At 43.6% G+C, this 18,398-nt stretch overlaps 1 protein-coding gene across 1 annotated transcript in view; it reads right to left on the minus strand.

The window, feature by feature from the left end:
* Window positions 1–2,150: 2,150 nt before the first annotated feature.
* LOC133443891 (adhesion G protein-coupled receptor L1-like) overlaps window positions 2,151–18,398 on the minus strand; it is a 41,796-nt gene continuing 25,548 nt past the window's right edge. The window contains exons 7-26 of the mRNA XM_061721213.1: window positions 17,367–17,631; window positions 16,934–17,273; window positions 16,566–16,859; window positions 15,994–16,097; window positions 15,687–15,872; window positions 15,547–15,585; window positions 14,588–14,768; window positions 14,380–14,502; window positions 14,008–14,225; window positions 13,696–13,869; window positions 12,999–13,211; window positions 11,445–11,665; window positions 11,267–11,333; window positions 11,047–11,135; window positions 9,333–9,501; window positions 9,077–9,226; window positions 8,901–8,997; window positions 8,694–8,804; window positions 4,998–5,018; window positions 2,151–4,611 (exon numbers count right to left, since the gene is read on the minus strand). Coding sequence (XP_061577197.1) covers window positions 2,636–4,611; window positions 4,998–5,018; window positions 8,694–8,804; window positions 8,901–8,997; window positions 9,077–9,226; window positions 9,333–9,501; window positions 11,047–11,135; window positions 11,267–11,333; window positions 11,445–11,665; window positions 12,999–13,211; window positions 13,696–13,869; window positions 14,008–14,225; window positions 14,380–14,502; window positions 14,588–14,768; window positions 15,547–15,585; window positions 15,687–15,872; window positions 15,994–16,097; window positions 16,566–16,859; window positions 16,934–17,273; window positions 17,367–17,631 — 5,038 coding nt within the window. The 3' untranslated portion in view covers window positions 2,151–2,635. The remainder of the gene's footprint in view (window positions 4,612–4,997; window positions 5,019–8,693; window positions 8,805–8,900; window positions 8,998–9,076; window positions 9,227–9,332; window positions 9,502–11,046; window positions 11,136–11,266; window positions 11,334–11,444; window positions 11,666–12,998; window positions 13,212–13,695; window positions 13,870–14,007; window positions 14,226–14,379; window positions 14,503–14,587; window positions 14,769–15,546; window positions 15,586–15,686; window positions 15,873–15,993; window positions 16,098–16,565; window positions 16,860–16,933; window positions 17,274–17,366; window positions 17,632–18,398) is intronic.

Below are 18,398 nucleotides of genomic sequence, written 5' to 3' on the forward strand. Positions count from 1 at the left end.
GCGTTAGATTTAATATAATTCTTTCTCAATCAATCCCAAATGAGCAAAATGTTTGAATCACTTGGAAACGTAATGCAGTAAAAAAACAAAAAAAAACAAACAAACAATGCTCATAATGACCTCTTACTGTTAACAAAACCTAACAATGCAGACATTTCCTTGAAATAGAATTCATGGAGAGAGGTTATTTAATTGATTATTTTCATGTTAAAAACATTATTTGATAAAAAAAAGATAGAATGTTCCTTTTTTCTGGTCATTTAAATCCCATCTACTGTACACGTGCTGTCTAACTGGGACTATCTTCATTTATAGACTCGACCCCTCCACCCATTTACATGACGGAAATGTATGTTCCCATCCCATCTTCTTCCAATCCTCTTCTTCAATAAAAGGGAAAGTCTGCTTCGTTTAAAAGAACATAGAAATGTCTTCCTGTTTGAAATCAAGTTTCTGATTACAGGCGCTGGTTGTGGATTGTGCATAGAGCATAAAGACAACAGTCAATCAGTGTCTTTGTTTCGTTCAAAATGATAGATGACCAGCTGATTAGCAATGTCTGATCAGGCTGATTAAAATAACTTAAAAATGATGAAGTTAACCTTAAACTAGCTCACGCTACCTTAGTTCTAATACTAATTAAGGCTTTGATAAATGATTTGATGACAGCTAGACTGGATTAAACCCTTTAAGCGTTTTAAAAGCTTGAATGTCCTGGTTTACATGGATTATCTTTGGTTAACAGTAAAGTAGCTTCTGATTATGGTAGGTGTTACATAAATCCATTCATAATAATATTTCTGTCTCAAATGTCATGTCATGCCTTTATTTTTAGTGTCACATTCATTGATGCGTAAAAAATTCTGGCCGCTGTTGTTTCTCACATAAACATATACATACTCTTCTGTCTCGTATTCCACTAATAATACACTTCATTTCTCCCGATGCCTCCATCTCTCTGTGTGAACACAAACAGAAAGACGTGGATTTTTATTTCACATGTTTACTTGAACTTCAATAGCAATACAAGACAATCAGAACACTTTAGGTCAGTATTTACAAGGAACTCAGGGGGTTGCAGAAAAGTTCTGAGGATTCATATGATCTCTGGCTCTGCAGTCAAGTCCCGGGCTGCTATGACAAATCCCATGGCAACAAGTTCCACTGCGAACAGCTAGTGGCAGGTCGGGGGACAATAGTTTTGGTCTTGATGTGGAATATGACGATTCAAGAGTCAAAATCAGTAGGAGGAGATGCGCGTAGGATGCCCTCCGGTCGATGTTGATAAAATGCTTCAATGTAATACATTAATTATACAATAATGATTTATATACACACTTTCTCTCATACACACAGGTATATACACATCCTCACACACCCACACACACACACACACCCTCACCGAGCTATACAAACACTCCTTCATATACACTTCAGCACGTCCCCCTACAGTATGTAGCTTTGCAAAGCCACTATAAAGTCATGCACATGTTCTTTGAGAGGATTTTTTGGCAACACACGAGTGCTTTTTTGACACACTGTTTGCTACAGGGAGGGGCAACACCCAGCCGATGGAACGATAGAAACTTAGACGATGGATCAATTAAGATAAGCACAAATGATATAGGAATACACACAGCAGGGTTCTGGGAAAGACAAAGGAGGCAAAGAACGTGGAGAAGGAAGCGCTCTAAATGGATCACAGTCATACCAACGTAACAAAACACCAAACGGGGGGAAGTCTCGTGGTGATCAGGACAGAGAAGCAGGGAGGAGCCATCAATATTACTGTCATCATTAGGGTTGCCACCTTTCAGAAATAGAAATAAGGGACGCCCTGATTTCAGCAGCGCAGGAGCCAAAAAAAAGCCCCAAAACTTCTAAACTGAATAAAAATGTGTTTATTTTATATGAAAAAACAAAATGCTTTGATTTAAAGTTTAAAGTGCTTTAATAGCATTGAACTTGCATGACTGTACAGACAGACAGCCATACTAGCAACTGAAATAGCCTCCTATGCTACGTATGTCCACATCAGCCCAGATGTAATATAGCCTACAGGTGAAGAATATGGTGTAAAAGTTAATTTATTTCAATAATTCAACTAGAATATGGTGTAAAAGTTAATTTATTTCAATAATTCAACTAGAATATGGTGTAAAGGTTAATTTATTTCAATAATTCAACTAGAATATGGTGTAAAAGGTTAATTTATTTCAATAATTCAACCAGAATATGGTGTAAAAGTAAATTTATTTCAATAATTCAACTAGAATATGGTGTAAAAGTAAATTTATTTCAATAATTCAACTAGAATATGGTGTAAAGGTAAATTTATTTCAATAATTCAACTAGAATATGGTGTAAAAGTTAATGAAAATACGGTACAAATCGCGTCCCGTATTAGTTCAATACGGGACGCAACATTTTTTTCTCAAATAAAGGACAAATCCGTATTTTACGGGACGGGTGGCAACCCTAGTCATCATTGTTAGCGTAGTTGTCCATTATCGTTGTCCTTTTTTTTAACCATCCTAATCGGAGTTGCCATTTGTTTGATTATCATTATTTGACTTGTGTTTCTGCATCTTCGTTCTCCTCCCTGGTATCTTAGCCCCAATCACCACCGCCCTAGTCACAGGCTGGTCACCCGCTGCATCTGTCCGTCCTCTCCCTCGGAGGTGGGCTCTGCCGAGTACCCCGTGTCTCCGTTGGATCCCAGCGGCGGCGGCTGGTAGAAGGTCTGCAGGTGATTGGGCCGGGGCACCAGCGGGGGTCGCCTCAGGCTGTAGGGCAGTTCCAGACCGGCCCGCTGGGGCTGACACCCGGTGGGGCTGACGTCCTCCGGGCCGTCGGGGCTGCTGTCCGGGTAGGAGAGGGTCGGCGGGGAGCTGCGGGTGTAGAAGCGAGGAGGGGAGCTGCTGCGGCTGTACACCTGCGGGGAGTGGCGGGAGTACAGGTTGCTGGGAGGCGAGCTGTTTTCTCTCGGGGCGAAGATATTTGTCGGGGGGGAGTTTCTGGGGAAGATGCCGAGCGGCGGCGAGCGTCGGTCTCCGGGGTAGAGCGGGGAGGGGTTTGAATCTCGGGCGTAAATGGGCGAGGAGTCGGGATCCAGGTCAAGGTCGGGAGTCAAAGGCAGAGTGAAACTGTCAGAATCCTGTCGTTCGCCGTGATACCGAAGAGATCCTCTGTCTTTTCCTCTTTTCTTCCCATCTAGACCTCCGTCTTTACTTTCAAACAAGAAGGATTCCTCCCTGTCCAAATCCATCCCTCCTCTCCACACATCCAGCACTCTTTCCTTCTGCTTCTCATTCTCTCGTTCAATCTCTGCCCTCCAGCCATCTCTGTCCTTCAGAAACAAAGATTCATCCTTTTCTCTCTCTACTCCACCTCTCCATCCATCCATTCCAAAATCCTTCTTCTGAGTTATAAACGTTTCCTCCTGCTCCGTCTCTGATCCTTGCCACACCTCCATCCGTCCGTCTCTCTTCTCCAGCATTTGGGACTCTTCCCTCCCTCTCTCCACGCCGGCCCTCCAGTCATCCATGTCGCCGTCTCGCTGCTGTGAGGCAAAAGTTTCGTCTCTCCCCCTCTCAGCTCCCCCTCTCCATTCTTCATTCATTGCGTCTCTTTTGAGCAGAAACGTCTCGTCCTTCTCTCTTTCCTGGCCGCCTCTCCACGCCTCCACGCTCGGGTCCCTCTGCGTCATGAGCAGCGGTTCTTCCAGAGCTTTGTAGAGGGACTCTGACTCCTGCGGGGGAGGAGGGGGCGGCGGGGGGAGAGGCCTGTCCCGGTAACGGTCCCTGTCTCTCTCCCTGTCCCTCTCCGTCCCCGCACCTGCTTCCACTGCGCTGCGGTGGCGCGACAGGGTGCCCGGCGTACGGCTGAGGGTGGAGTAGGGTCGGGCCTGGATGTCGGGGGGCCGTGCCTGCTGCCTGTCCTGGTGCCCGCGGCGGCCCAGAGTGCCCTGCAGCTGCGATCGCTCCCCGTCTTTCCCCAGCTCACACGACTCAGCATCTCCAGGAACACGTGCGTGCGACCAGCCTTCTTGCAAGCGTGGCGTGGTGGTGGCGTGATCTTGCGCGCGTGTTGTGGAATGCACCTCAGTGTCTTGTGTGTGCTGCCTCGCGTGTCCCCAGCCCTCTTGAGCGGTGTGGCGTACACTCGGCTGTATGTTGGCAGCCCAGCCTTCTTGAGGCGGCTGTACGTGTCGAGTTAAGGTGGCGGCGTGAGAGAGGGCCGGCCTGTCGTGGTGGTGCGGTCGCGCCAAGCTCCCGTAACGCTCGGGAGGAACGGGCATGGGAACGGACGGCCTCAGGTTGCTCTGCACCAGCTCAGAGATGATCATCTTCTCTAACGCTGCTGCGTCGGACAGATTGCGGCGCATCCCTGCATCTGTGGCTCCATGTGGTGTTAGGAGGCCAGGAGAGATGTCGTCCCCTCCTATCCCAACTCCTCCCTCCCTCAGGAGGTCAGTGCTACCCACTACTCCAGCTCGAGATCCAGGCGTGGTCCCTAGACCATGCAGGGTGAATGTGTTGGGCGTGTAGCCTCCATTAAGACACACACTGTCCAACCCGCAGGACTCCTGGCTTTGCAACACACCACCCTCTGTTGGGAGAAATAAGAAGATGCCAGTTACAGACAGGCAGAGCAATTACCAAAAAAAAAAAAAAATATATACAGTATATATATATTTATACACAGTATATTCACATATACACATGAATGAACGTACGAATGAATGAGCAGATATTGGTATTCATGGGCCTGCTGAAGGCGGGGCTTTACCAGGAGGATTTGGGTATTAGGAATATAAATATTCCTGAATGAAATGTTTAGAAATGTTGCGGCATGGGGAGATGCGCTTAATGCTTTTATGGTTTGTGTACAGCCACTGTGTGCAAATCACTGCACAGACAGTCTGAAGTAAACCACAGTGCACAAGGGAGTGGCGCTCAATGATTCATAAGAGCACAAAAGGGAAGAGTTCATACTCTGCTTGTTTCTGAAGGTTCCTACTGGTCCACGTTAAGACAGAGAGACAGAGAAGGAAAGGGTAAAGAAAAAAATATTAAGAAAAGACAAGAATACAAAGTAAAACTGCTAAATGAAAATCTTTCTTACACTGAACATTTAAACATTTAATTCTAGACATGCTGTTCAAAAACAGAAAAAAAAGACAGTGCAAAAGTCTTGTGCTTTGCAAAACACCTGCTTCCAGCAAATCAGTAAGAAAGGTAAAACATCTTTTCAGAATAGATGGTTACCTCATAAATTAGTGGCTTCAAATAATGTACCTTGCATACACAAATATTAGGCAAGTAAGAATTTTGAACTCATTACGGTTTGTATGCACAACTTCAAACACACAAAACCATTTACAAACATGAATGCTAGTTTGATTTCATTGTGTTGAGGTGATACTCAGAGTGTTAAGAGATTAGAGTGTGGATAATTAGTAGACAGGTTCTTTGTCTCGTGCATAATTTGCCAAAGAAATAGTGATGCTGAATATTCAAGAGTTGAAAATGACTTTCAGAGAGATGCACTCTTGAAATTGCTGAAGCTTTGTTATGTGACCACCGACCAGTGAAACATTTTATTATAAACATTCAGCATGGTTTCAAAAAAGAAAAGAAAAAAAGGACAAATGCTTGGGAATCAGAGGTTAAAACTAACAACAAAATACTTGCAGTACTTAAAGCATAAGGTTTTGGTTGCTCAGAGAGTCAGAAAAAAGGCCAAAGCACAAAAGACCGAGACATATTTAGAGAGATTTACATAAAAAGAATGTGAAGATTAAATACACATTTTTCGAAGGCTTTTAAAAACTGAAACAAAATAATGAGGGTTGGCTAAAGTGGTGACTTAGGGCCAGTCCCAATACAACCCCTAGCCCTACTTTTCAGCCCTACCCCTACATTTTGCGCGTTCCCGTGAGGGTAGTGGTGTCCCAATTCCTCTTTTCATCTAGGGGGAGTGGACTTTCCGAGGGCTAGTGTGTATGAATGTACCCCTTCACAGCTAGGGACTTCAGATGCTGACTTCGCGACAGAGGGCCAGAAAAATTTCCCAGAATGCTTTACGTCATCATTTGCGGACTGAATCAAACAAAAAAACATGGCGGACATTTCTAATTTTTAGTGAATACAATCAATATTTTGAGTTAGTTTCTGCATAAAAATGCATTTTGATTACATTTCTAGCGAGGAATATATATTTTACTTTCATAATATTCACTCAGTGAATGTACATAATCACTCACTTGCCCGTTGTTGCGAAGATCTCGCCAGAATAAAGGCTGATTTATGGTCCCGCGTTACACCAACACAGAGGTTACGGCGTAGGTTACACGGCGACGCGCGCCGTACACCGTACACCGTACACCGTACACCGTACACCGTACACCGTACACCGCACACCGTAGGCTCTGTGTCGATTTAACGCGGAACCATAAATCAGCTCCCGACCGGCTCTTCTCAACCCGAAAACATCACAGCAAATTTCTCAACAGGCGTTATTTGGATAAACTGAGCCCAGGTTGGGGATCTTAACGGTTACTTTTACGCCTGAAAAAATATTAAAACTTAATAAAGTGGCATATTAACAGCACTACAGTGGAAATTAAAACAGCTTTTAGCTCTCGGCTTCCTGATATGGTGTGACGTATATGCAAACATAACTACGCAGTCGCTTACGTACCCGAACGTAAACCACGCAGTGACGTAGCAAGTGGTGTCCCAATCCCTAGGGAAGATTACAAGGGTGTATTGGGATTGGCCCTTGATAATATTTTTAAAGAAACATATGTACTGTAACTGTTGTAACTTGGTTGGGTTGGTGCATTTCAATGCGGTTCACATCTGACTGAGTCTGTTTAGCGAACGTCAAGTTCCCTTCTAAATAAAAGCTTGTCATTTCAATACATGTGGTGTTAAATAACTTTTTTCAAATGGATGTATTCAATGTCTCTCTCGGATAAAGAAAACAAGGATAATGTTTTCAGCCTTGTCAACACATCCTTCAGGTTTTTCTTTTATGTGTTCTGAGACATGTCAGATTTTTTCGCTATGGCTGCTGATTTCTGGTATAAATATGCAGAAGATCACCTGCAATCTCAAAAAGGTGAGATCAGGCAGCCCAGATGTAAAGAAATGGAAATGCAAAGAAAGTGAGGAGCCAATATTGACTGCTACTTGTGGATAGCATAGTAGATTTGCATGCAATGACAGAAACAAGTAAAATGAGAAACTAGCTCAAGTCATGAAGGAAAGTCGGCATAGCCTAAGCGAGGTGGAGAAGACAGCAGAGATTAGGAGGATAAACGGCTTAATGGCAGAGCAGACATACTCTCACATTACTCTGACTATTTTATGACTATTTCTGACTACTGCAGACTGTGAAACTACTTTCTTCTGCTTCTGCTTCATATAATTTGTTAATATACGTCAATATTTGCATGTCAGACTTACAGTATATCCCAAAAAGTTGGAAAGGGAGCAATTGATTGCTAGTAAGAATGTGAAAGTAAAATAATCAATGTTATTTCAAGTAGGTAATGTAATGATGAATTAGTTCAAAAGCAGTATTTATGAGTCTCTGATTCGTCAGACACCGCTGCATTGGGAACCATTATTCATCAATAGTATATACATAACCATACAAGCAAGGCAAAAGAATAGGTAACCTTTGTGAAAAATTACATTAAACTGTACTCTGCAAACAACAAGCCATTTTTTGACCTTTCCGGGGCAGCATAGATGTCTTAAAATGACTTTTCTTTTAAAGTAATAGAGAGCATGTGCTCCGGATCAAAGAAGAAATAGCCCATCCAGTCCGTTACCAACAAGAGGAAGTATAAAAGCCAGGCTCTGTGATGGTGTAGTAGGGCTGCATCAGCAACCCTTGTCGAAGCTCATTTACACCTCTGAGATGGCAATGTTCATGCACAGGAGTGCATTGAAATTTAAAACAACACATTCTGTCTTCAAGATGACATTTTTTCCGTGAACCTTCATGCATTTTTCAACGAGACAATACCAGATTGCATTCTGCAAACATTACAATGCAGGAATGAGAGAGAGGAACAAATGCAACCCCATGACGACCCCATACTGTTGCACACCTTGATTTGTGTGTGCATAATGGAATAAAATGACAAAAACATTTTTTTGTTTTGTTTTCTCAATGTCGGACGGCTTTTAAAAGTTGTGACGCGAAATGGCAACAATGCAAAATGGAAACCACACTTTTATTTCATATTATGTGTTGCAAGCCTGAAATGTCAAGACTGATGTGTAACAACAGATGACATTAATTTGTTGCAAATAAGAACAAAACACAAAACAAAACAAAACAAAACTTGGAAAATGAAAAATGGAGGAATGGCTGTGTTCTTTGTTTTTTTGTTTTTTAAATGTGCATTTCCCCTGTCGTTTTCACATTTTTTTAAATTTAGATTTGTATTTGCTCATCAAATTAATGCATCTTGAAATTAATAATTTTGCCCAATATTGTGGATACATTGTGTTTAGTCTAGCCGAAGACTTTTGCATGGGTTTTTTGACCAGTACATATAAAAAAACAAGAGAAAGAGATAAAAATAGGTGGGGGGGGGGGGGGGGGGGGGCATGTAGAGAAGAATAAAAAAGGAAGTTCAGCAAAGAAGAGACAGTTGTAACAAGTAGTACCTGTGGAGGTGAAGGGTTGACTGTATCCCTGCGTCATCATTGTGTCATACGGAGAAGCTGCAGCATGAGTCTGCAACACCTGGTTAGTCAGGAAATGGTTCCCCAAAGCAGCTGAAAGAGCGAGACGGGTAGCATAAATATACCATTTTTCACCCACAGCAGGTGCAAATGTGTGGTTTCAAATATAATCAAAACATTAAACTTCACCTCGGTTGAGAGTGGGAGTGTTGTTAACATCTGCAGCAATGAACGAGGACTCAGTCTGCCTGCGAACAGTGTCATTCCACATCCTTCTGATGCGGCTCTGGAGCGAAAATATTGGGGACGATCAAAAGTGGCCGAGACGCATGCATGCAAAACCTTTAAGAGCAACTGCTGCGTACCTGTCTGTTAGCAGTGGCTCTGCGACCTTGGCTGTTGGTGTAGCGGCTGTTGGAGCGAAGGGCAGCACCTTTCACTGAGTCTGGAGAGCTGGATGACGAAGTTGCGCAACACCGCGACAGACGCAGACACCGGCCATAATCCTTCTGACCCTATGCACAACATTAAATCATGGAGACAATGGCTTCATACACTAAGTAGGATGTGATAGACAGACACTTTCTAACTATATAATGACTCATAAACGCAGAGACTGACCTTCCTGGCGAGGGTGCAGTGAAGGATAGTAATAAGAAGGGCCTGGGCAGTGTTGAGGGAGGAGAAGAGGTAAGCCAGGAGGAGAGACGGACCAGACAGGAACATCAATCCCGAGGACCAGGTGACACTCAGCAGGAAGAGCAGCGTCAGAGAGCCCACCGCCCAGGCCCTGCAGAGGACACAAGACACATGGCATTTGAGTTTTCTGGAAAGCAAGTTAGAAAAAGAGTTCATAAAAAACGTTTGTATAAATTGTACAGAAAATTGTTTCATTTTAAATTGTGTACCAGTTTGCAAGTGAGCAAAAGATGACCTGATAAACTGAGGTTATGCAGTTTAAGATGATGCGCTGAAATATTTCTGCTCTGGCTTGGATTTAGTTTCTGGATGAATCTTGTATCATGTTGCATGCTCTTTTGAGTTTTGTCCACTGATATTAATGATTTTTAGGTCCGAGAAGGCCACAGGGCCATCAGGAAATGTTAAGCTTTCAGTTCTCGATCATTGAAACCCTCCTGTGACACTGAACCCTCGTGAGGACAGGGCGAGGGATGTTGTATTGAAAGAAGGAAGGACTTCTCCTTTTTGACATTAAATGCTCAGGTAGTTTACCCGTTAAAACTATTACAAAGGAAGTAGCCCCGTGTATTTCATGCCGTGCTTTCCCTGTTTCTGGGGAAAGCTAATCTGCTGATTCTATCACAAAATTTAAGCTAAAAGCTCTCAAAGAGTGCAAGAAAAGCAAAGCACAAAAGATTCTAAGAAGAGTGCAGCAAGCTGCAGCGCATCTGACTACAGCATTGGTCAATAAAGCGCTTAAAGGACAACAACACAGCATCAGGATATGAAGTAACTCCATGGGTTCATTTAGGCTCACAGCTGCTCACAGACACATTTTGAGAAGCAAAATTCTTGTTCGCTCTGAAAGGTCGTTCGTGTAAAGTAAAAGTGCAGTTGGTAAAACAACTGCAAAATTCAGTTGGAATGAAAAAAACAACATGAACCTGTTGCAGTGATGGAGTAAGTAAAGAAATGAGTATAAAGCCGTTGATAAAGTTTGAAATTGTATTCACCAGGCACTTCAACAACAGCTGCAAATACACAGTAACCCGATGAAAAATCAATGAAAGCCTGAGAACTTGTCAAGAGTTATGTGGCTCTCAAATCTCCTTCTGGTCCCCAAACGTATAAAAACAATGACTTCTATTTTGCTAGAACACTTAATCTTTAACTTTCCGGCATATGGAGACCAGTTTCACTTTCCACCCTCTTGAATAGTCACAAAAACAAAATGTTCTCTTCATGCCTTTATGATTTCATCTCCCTTGTGCTTAAAACCAAGAATATTTGATTACAGAGTCTGCGGGAAAACCTTGAACAGGAACTGTGCCAGGGTGTCTGAACGATGTTGGGCTCCATCATTCGAACCTATCTGATGTTGCTCAAGCGCAAACAGTTTGCTGTTTTAAATGAAATAGAATAAAGAATGGCCACTGAGAGATGTGGGTGACCTTTTATGCCTTTTATTTCTAATTTTCCTTTCACACAGAGAAGAGTTGCTGCTTCTGTCAAGATTGCTCACTTTTTACTCTGTTTTATTTTGTAAATTAAAAGTGGTTGACTTTAAATTCATCAAATGGATCTTCTTTAAATCTCTTTATAGACTGGGCAGACTCACATGAATTAATTTTCATAGCACGAGAAACGGACTGACCTCAGGTTGTCGTGGCGATTGGAGTCCGGCTTCAGCGCAGCAGTGCTGTGCATCTTATGTAAGGTCATCACTAAAACAACCAGGTTCAGCTGTGGTCCAAAAGAGGACAAATAGGGGAACACAAACAAATAAATACTAATTAAAAATCTTTTTATGTGATAAAATAAGACACACACAAACTGTCCAGCGTATATGTGCACACGAATGCATGAACCCTCACCGTAATGATGACAGCTACGGGTCCCAGGAAGCTCCAGATGAAGTAATTATCTGTGCGCAGCCAACATCTACACACGTGCACACACAAGACAAATAATAGGAAAACAGTAACAGCGGAAATTAGAATTTTATAGAGGTAGAGAAGTAGCCACCCCAACAATGACACACTATCGTCTTACGCAGTTTTGGAGCCGTATCCTCTGAAGTCAATTGCTGAAGACACAGCCACCACCAGGCCAGGAACGGTGTAGCCACAGAGGTAAAAGTACTTCCTCCTGGAGTTACGACCCTCAAACACCTCCCGCTGCAGCAGGTACAGCTCCACCCCCTCCAGACACAACCAGCAAAACACGGACAGCAGCGAGAAGTGCAGCAGGCCAGCGGTGATGGAGCACACGACCTGGAAATGTGAAGCAAACACTAACTACAACTACTTTGCAACTACATACTACAATCAACTGACTAAATAAATAAATAAATGTCCCGGGGCCTGTGTCAGAAAGGAGGTTGAAAAACTCTGCTAACCCAAAGTTTCTGATTTGAAATAAGTTGAGATAAGTTCAATAAATAAGAGTTACTTCAATCAACTTTGAGTATTTTAACTCCTCTTCATGTGGGCCAATCTTGCTGACCAAGTAAACCTTGGATGGAGTTTAAAAACATATTCCAGACATGTAGCTTGAATTTAACATGTCCGTGGTGGTTCTCCCTTTAATAACATTTTGCTCCAGTTAAGGCAAGAAAAAAGAAATCAAGGAGCTTTGATGGGAATTCAGGTATCATCAATACATCCGATCAGGTTGGGAAATCCGAAAGGAAAGTTCCTTTACTCACAGAGGTGGGAGCACAACACACTTAAAACCATTTTAGTAAATCAATAATGGTATTGATTTCCAAATCTTGTAGCCTGCCTGAATGTCTGCTTTGACGGCTCTTATGGTTTTCGTTGCCAGAAAATACTAAACTATACAGAAAAATGTAAAAAGCGCTTGAGACTCAGGCCCACTGTTCTTACAGCCCTGCATGTCGTTCCTATATCTAATATACTGGGCAACCTTGACTAAAGGAAACTTCCATTATCGAAAGAAAAACAAAACAAAACAAAGCAACGCCAAGTATTTGCTGTGAAGTAAAGGCTTGGCTCCCATGGGTGATATTTGTGACGCACAGACATTAGAGTTCATGTATGGCAACTATGTAATTGTGCAGAAAAGTGGTTGTCAAACCGAAAAGTCCTCACAGTATTCCAAACACTGTATTTTGATCCTGATTATACCTCGCAGACACACACGCCGCTTCATTCAATCCAGTGGAGCCTCTCCAGTCAATTAAAGGATCATGTCATTGTTCAGAGACATCTCCAAAATGAGCTTTACAAGATCAATTGCCTAATGAAATTAAACCCATTTCAGCTTTATGAAGGAGATGACTCAGAGAGGAACTCAAGAGTTTATGGAAGAAGACTTGCTCCTAATCAAGTTATGAGTAAATTACCATGGTAACAGGAAGTATAAGCTATCTCAGTTTCAGAGTTACCTTAATATCTGAAACAGAAAAGCCTGACTTTCCCTTATTTGGGGTTCAACATTTAACCCACTTTCTGAAAAAGGCCCCTGGTCAGGATTAGTAAATAATCTTTCAAACCACACATTATACTATGAAAAAACATGTTTACACTATTGCATGCTTTGAAGTTGTAAGATGTTGTAGTACATTATCATGGAAATACTAACATTGTATTTAATCTTGTTGGCCCCGATAAGAAAGAGAAGTTCTGTGACCAGCAGGTTGGCCCACAGGTTGCAGTGGATGGTGCTGTGGTCCGAATGCCAGGGCGCCCCCTGGCAGCAGAGTGTGACAAGGCAGGTAGCCAAACACACCAGTGCAACAGAGATCCCGACCCAGGAAACCACGTAGACCAGAATTTCTTCGATACCGTCTCCAAACTGACAAAGAAAAGAGAGAGTGAGATCACAAAAAGCACTCATTTAAAAGTAAAAGCATGTATTCGTGCAGGAATGATTCATCCTGAGGGGTGTGTCCCTTCATATTATGTTCATAGTCAGCAGAAAGTACATATTACAGAAAGGCTTGAATTTAATATTACGTCAGGACAAACTTCAGGACAAAAAGTTCTTCATCGGAGTGACGATGGATCACCTGGCCATCCAAAACTATAATAGCAATACTTTGTATCAAAGACTTTGATATGAACTCTAAAAGGATCATAAAAAGTGTGCACGAGACAGCTGCTTTGTCCATATTAGCTAAATATCTGCCAAGTGAGACTTAATGGCTGGCTCAGATGACATACAGATGATAAAGGCTGCAGGTTAATTCGGTGTGAAATGACAATGACAGACTGGTTTATGTTGATACGATGGATTTCAATCAAAGGCTACTGTGTGTAATTTGGTGTGCGTGACTTACCGCAGGTTGCTGGTATGTCATGAGGACAGCATAGCTGGACAGATGGTTGCAGGCACAAGTAGTGTGTGTGTTGTTTGTGTGTAACAGGCGGCAGCCCTGTGTGGACCACCTGCCGCTCCCAGACACTCCTGACGAGTTCCAGAAAGAGCAGTTGGGACCAAAGTGATTTTCCAGCTGCAGATAAGGAAAACACACACAAAAAAGAAGAAAAAAAAAGAAATCAATGAATACATCCGAAAACGGATTATGTACCTTTTGAGGAATGTTTTGTTTCTAAATGTCAATTTTGAACAGAATGGGTTAAAGACGGACCTGAAGGTGTCTGAGGGTGAAAATCACTGGCTCGGTGAGGTACACTCTGTTGGCTCCTCTGTGCACCGAGGCAGAGATGACGTGAGAGTTAACCACGAGGTTCCTATGCCTGGCGTCTGAGCCCTGACCCAGGCCCAGTCCCAGCCGCAGGGTTGAGTTCTGGGTGGTCAGAAACGAGCCCAAGTTCTTATAGAGGGCAAGAACCAGCTTCACTTGGCCTGCGGAGGAGACCACGGGAGACAGAATAACTTACCTTCATCATGCATGTCCATTTTCTATTGTGTGGAATTTGGATATAGGTTTGATGGACTGAGATTAATTCATGCAGAATGTCTGTTTTTTTTTTTTTTTTTTTTTTTATGTGCCACCAACCATTGTTGCTGTACTGTTGTAGGGCCTGAGCTGATATCTGCAGGATGCTGTCGCTGTCATACGAGTGAGGGAACGTCAAGTCCTGTATATCCGCCTCTGTATTTAGAACATAAACCTCCAGATCTGTGCACGGTGAGCAGCAAAGTTTCAGCGACTTGGCCATTTGTGCGATCCATACAACAAAGCCAGCGAGATAAAGCGTACATACCGATATTTGGCGCTCTGTCACTGAAACGACCCTCGTAGAGATTGTTAGCCAACAGAAATGCACCTTTCTCCACTGCATCTAACAGCAGCGATGCAGAGCGGGACTGGTCCACACTGCTCAAGTCGGACCAGGACACCAGAGCTTCAGGACCCAGAAGGTTATCAACGGCCTGCACGACCGCCTGACACACACAGAGAGACACAGAGCATGAATCAATCTGTCTGTCTGTCTGTCTGTCTGTCTGTCTGTCTGTCTGTCTGTCTGTCTGTCTGTCTGTCTGTCTGTCTGTCTGTCTGTCTGTCTGTCTGTCTGTCTGTCTATCTCAGGGGTCGGCAACCCAAAATGTTGAAAGAGCCATATTGGACCAAAAACACAAAAAACAAATATGTCTGGAGCTGCAAAAAATGAAAAGTCTTGTATCAGCCTTAGAATGAAGGCAGCACATGCTGCATGTTTTTATATTAGTTAGAATATAGGGAAGATTTTTTTTATTCATTATGCACTTTGAGAAAAAAGTCGAAATGTCGAGAAAAAAGTCAAACTTTTGAGAAAAAGTCGAAATGTCAAGATTAATATTGAAGTACCTTCTTGAGAAAAAAGTTGAAATGTTGAGAAAAAAGTTGAAATGTTGAGAAAAAAGTTGAAATGTAAGATTAAAAAGGAAAGGAAACAGGAAGAAAAAAAGAGAAAAAAGGAAAAAAAGATGAGAAAAAGAAAAAAAGGAAAAAAGAAAAAAAAGAAAAAGAAAAAAAGAGAAAAATAGAAAAAAGAGAAAAAATGGAAAAAAGAAAAAGAGAAGAAAAAAAGAAAAGACAAATAGGAAAAAAGAAAAAAGAAGAAAAAAAAAGGTCAAACATTTTTGAAAAAGCTCCAGGAGCCACTAGGGCGGCGCTAAAGAGCCGCATGCGGCTCTGGAGCCACGGGTTGCCGATCCCTGGTCTATCTTCTTATGTTCTTACCTGAACATAAGCTTTGCATGTGCGCTCTCTCTTCTGAAGCTGTAAAGAAAAGACATATATTCCGAGAATCATTTCAATTGTCATCACAGACATTTCTGCTGTCCTTCCCAGCACACGTCCACACTGATGACAGAATTTACCTTGTTGTAGTTGCGTGCTGCCGGCTCTTTATTGGCTGGTCTCAAGGCCTGCAGCTGAGAGTCCAGTATGTCCAGCAGCTGCTCGATCAGTTTGACGGACATGCTGACATCACCGGCGTAGATCCGCGCTCGGGTCAAGTTGACCAACTCTCCGGCGATGTTGGCCGCATTCTCCCCGCTTTTAATCTGGAGTGAGTCGGGGGCATTGTAATGTCAAATATTTTGACATTTAAGTGAGTGCTGTTTGCTGAGTGGCTTTAGGGCGTTTGAGCAGTTTTTTGTATGCGTTGCTGCGTGTGAAACTGACCTTCTGTGCAATTTGGCTGACCCAGGGAGAGGTGCAGTTGGAAAGGTCGGGCCCTCTGGAGTTCCAACCCACAGGGGACAACGTGCACTGGTAGGAGGCTATACCTGCAGAGACAGAAAGGGCGATGAAGAACATTCAAAAAAGAGAGGACAGCTGGGGTGGCGTAAAAATTGAAGGGGTTTGACACATTGGATTCTCTGTGTATTTATTTATTCGTGCATCTTCTACTCTGCTATGAAAAAAAAAAGACTTTAGCTGACCACACCTCTGTGTTTCATGTCAAAATGATTTGACAAGATTAAGAAGAGGCAAAACGCAGCACCGGATTATGTTCATAATCTGCATAACAGCTCCTCCTCGGAGCAAGGCTAGCCTGAGGAAGACAGCTGCACAGCGAGAGGATGAATTGCCAAATCCAGCGTCTCTACACACTGGCATGTGTAGGCCTCTCTGTTTTTTTTTTCTGTCTCATCTAAGTTCAAAGAGAGGACATCTGACTTCATTTCAAAGGGAAACAAGATATGCACACACAGACACTGGCACACATGTGCACGGACACATGCTACGCTTACCCAGAGACCCTTTGGGGCAGGGCCGCTCCACTGTTTCTCCTTTTAGGGTAGGGGGCCACTGAACGCCTCGGGCCACCCTGCCCTCACACCCGCCCACCTGGCCGGGCCCACCAGGGGCCAAGGGGACACGCAGAGGAGGGCGGGGGGTCAGTGGAACCATGGCTGTGATTGGCCGCTGGTCAAAGGGACTCCTGTTGATCACGCCAATTGGGTGTGAGGCTGATGGTCGCACTGGGGTTAAAGCAACGGTAGCTGTGTAGGAGCGGACGGTTGTCATCAATGAGGAGAGGGGACCTGGAGGGACAGTAACAATGATGATTCTCCGTATTACTTTGTTTGTCCAATTACACCATTGTTCATATACAGACCTTTAGTAGGTGGCGGTGGGGTGAACTGCAGAGGGTATCTTAGCATGTAGTAGTTATTCCACACGTACAACTGGTTGTCTCTGGGATTGTAATCTATGGAGGAGATGTACTGGTAAGGGTTGGGGAAGGGTATCTTAACAGGCAGCTCCTGCCCACGGCTGGTGTCGTAGGCGTAAACCACCATGTTGCTGCTGGTCCGGCTATCCGCCTGCCCCTCATCGTCCTGGAAGACGGAGCGCACGACATAGAGAACCCCACAGGCCATGAAAGCATTGCTCGCCCCACGCTTGTCATAGCCTGTGGCCCATGTGCCCTCGAAGCGCAGGGTGTATGGGTTCACCTGCAAAACATGGTCAGCACAGTGGGTGAGACCTTCCTTTTTATTTTATTTCTGTACAAACTCAAACAACTGATCTGACTTCATTTGTTTTACCTGGCTCACTACGATGCGTCCATTATTGGCCTCAGTGGAGTAGATAACCCAAAGACCATTTTCATCCACTGCCAAATCGATATCGGACTTCCCTCCCCACTGATAAGGCGACGTGTCATGGTAGTTGGCATTGACCACCACCGCTTCCCCGCTCTTGATGCGTGTGCGCAGGTCATACTTGACCAGGTTGCGTGTTCGCTCCTTATTATAAAATACAGCACCATCATACACCACAAAGCCTGTACCATCCACACGGCTAGGCAACCTAGGAAAGAGATTATATAGAGAAGGTCATTTTTCTTTTATTATTATTATTATCTTGGTTGGGTGGGGTGCAAGGGGCATGGGTCATGGAAACATTTAAAGGGGACCTATTATGGCATCTAATACCTATTTTTTTTTTTTTTTTTTTTTTAAGATTTTTTTGGGCTCTAGTGGCCCTTTATTGGAGATGCAGACTGGAAAGGGGTAGAGAGAGAGAATGGGGAAGACACGCAGCAAAGGTGCGCGGGCTGGATTCGAACCCACGACCGCTGCAGGAGGACTGTAGCCTCAGTATATGAGCCGCTGCTTAACCCACTGCGCCACCGAGCGGCTCATCTAATACCTATTTTAAACAGGCCTTGAATGTCTTAAAAAAAGCTTCTGATTGTTTTTGCTAAATAAATTAGAAATTCAGCCTCTGAGTCATGTCTTTATCTTCCCAGTCTCTAACCTCATTATCTATGCAGGATTCTGAGTGGACGGAGCTATGATAATGAGGACTGTGCTGATTGGCTGCTGAATGATGCGATACACCGCTACGAAAAAATGGCGGAAGCTCCGGCCGGCGGAGTTAGTTGTGGGCGTGGTTTCATGCATCGCTCCCGTCATTACGTAACGAAAGGGAGCAGAATCAGAACGGCTCGTAGAAACCACATCACACTGGACGGCTCATCCGGGCTGCTGTACAGACACTGCAGAATTTGGTTGCTTTCCTCCTTCTCTGAGTTGGCAGGCCGAGGGGAGACCACTTTATATATGTTAAAGCAA

This window comes from Cololabis saira, chromosome 1 (genome assembly GCF_033807715.1).
Source record: "Cololabis saira isolate AMF1-May2022 chromosome 1, fColSai1.1, whole genome shotgun sequence".
Lineage (NCBI taxonomy): Eukaryota > Metazoa > Chordata > Actinopteri > Beloniformes > Belonidae > Cololabis > Cololabis saira.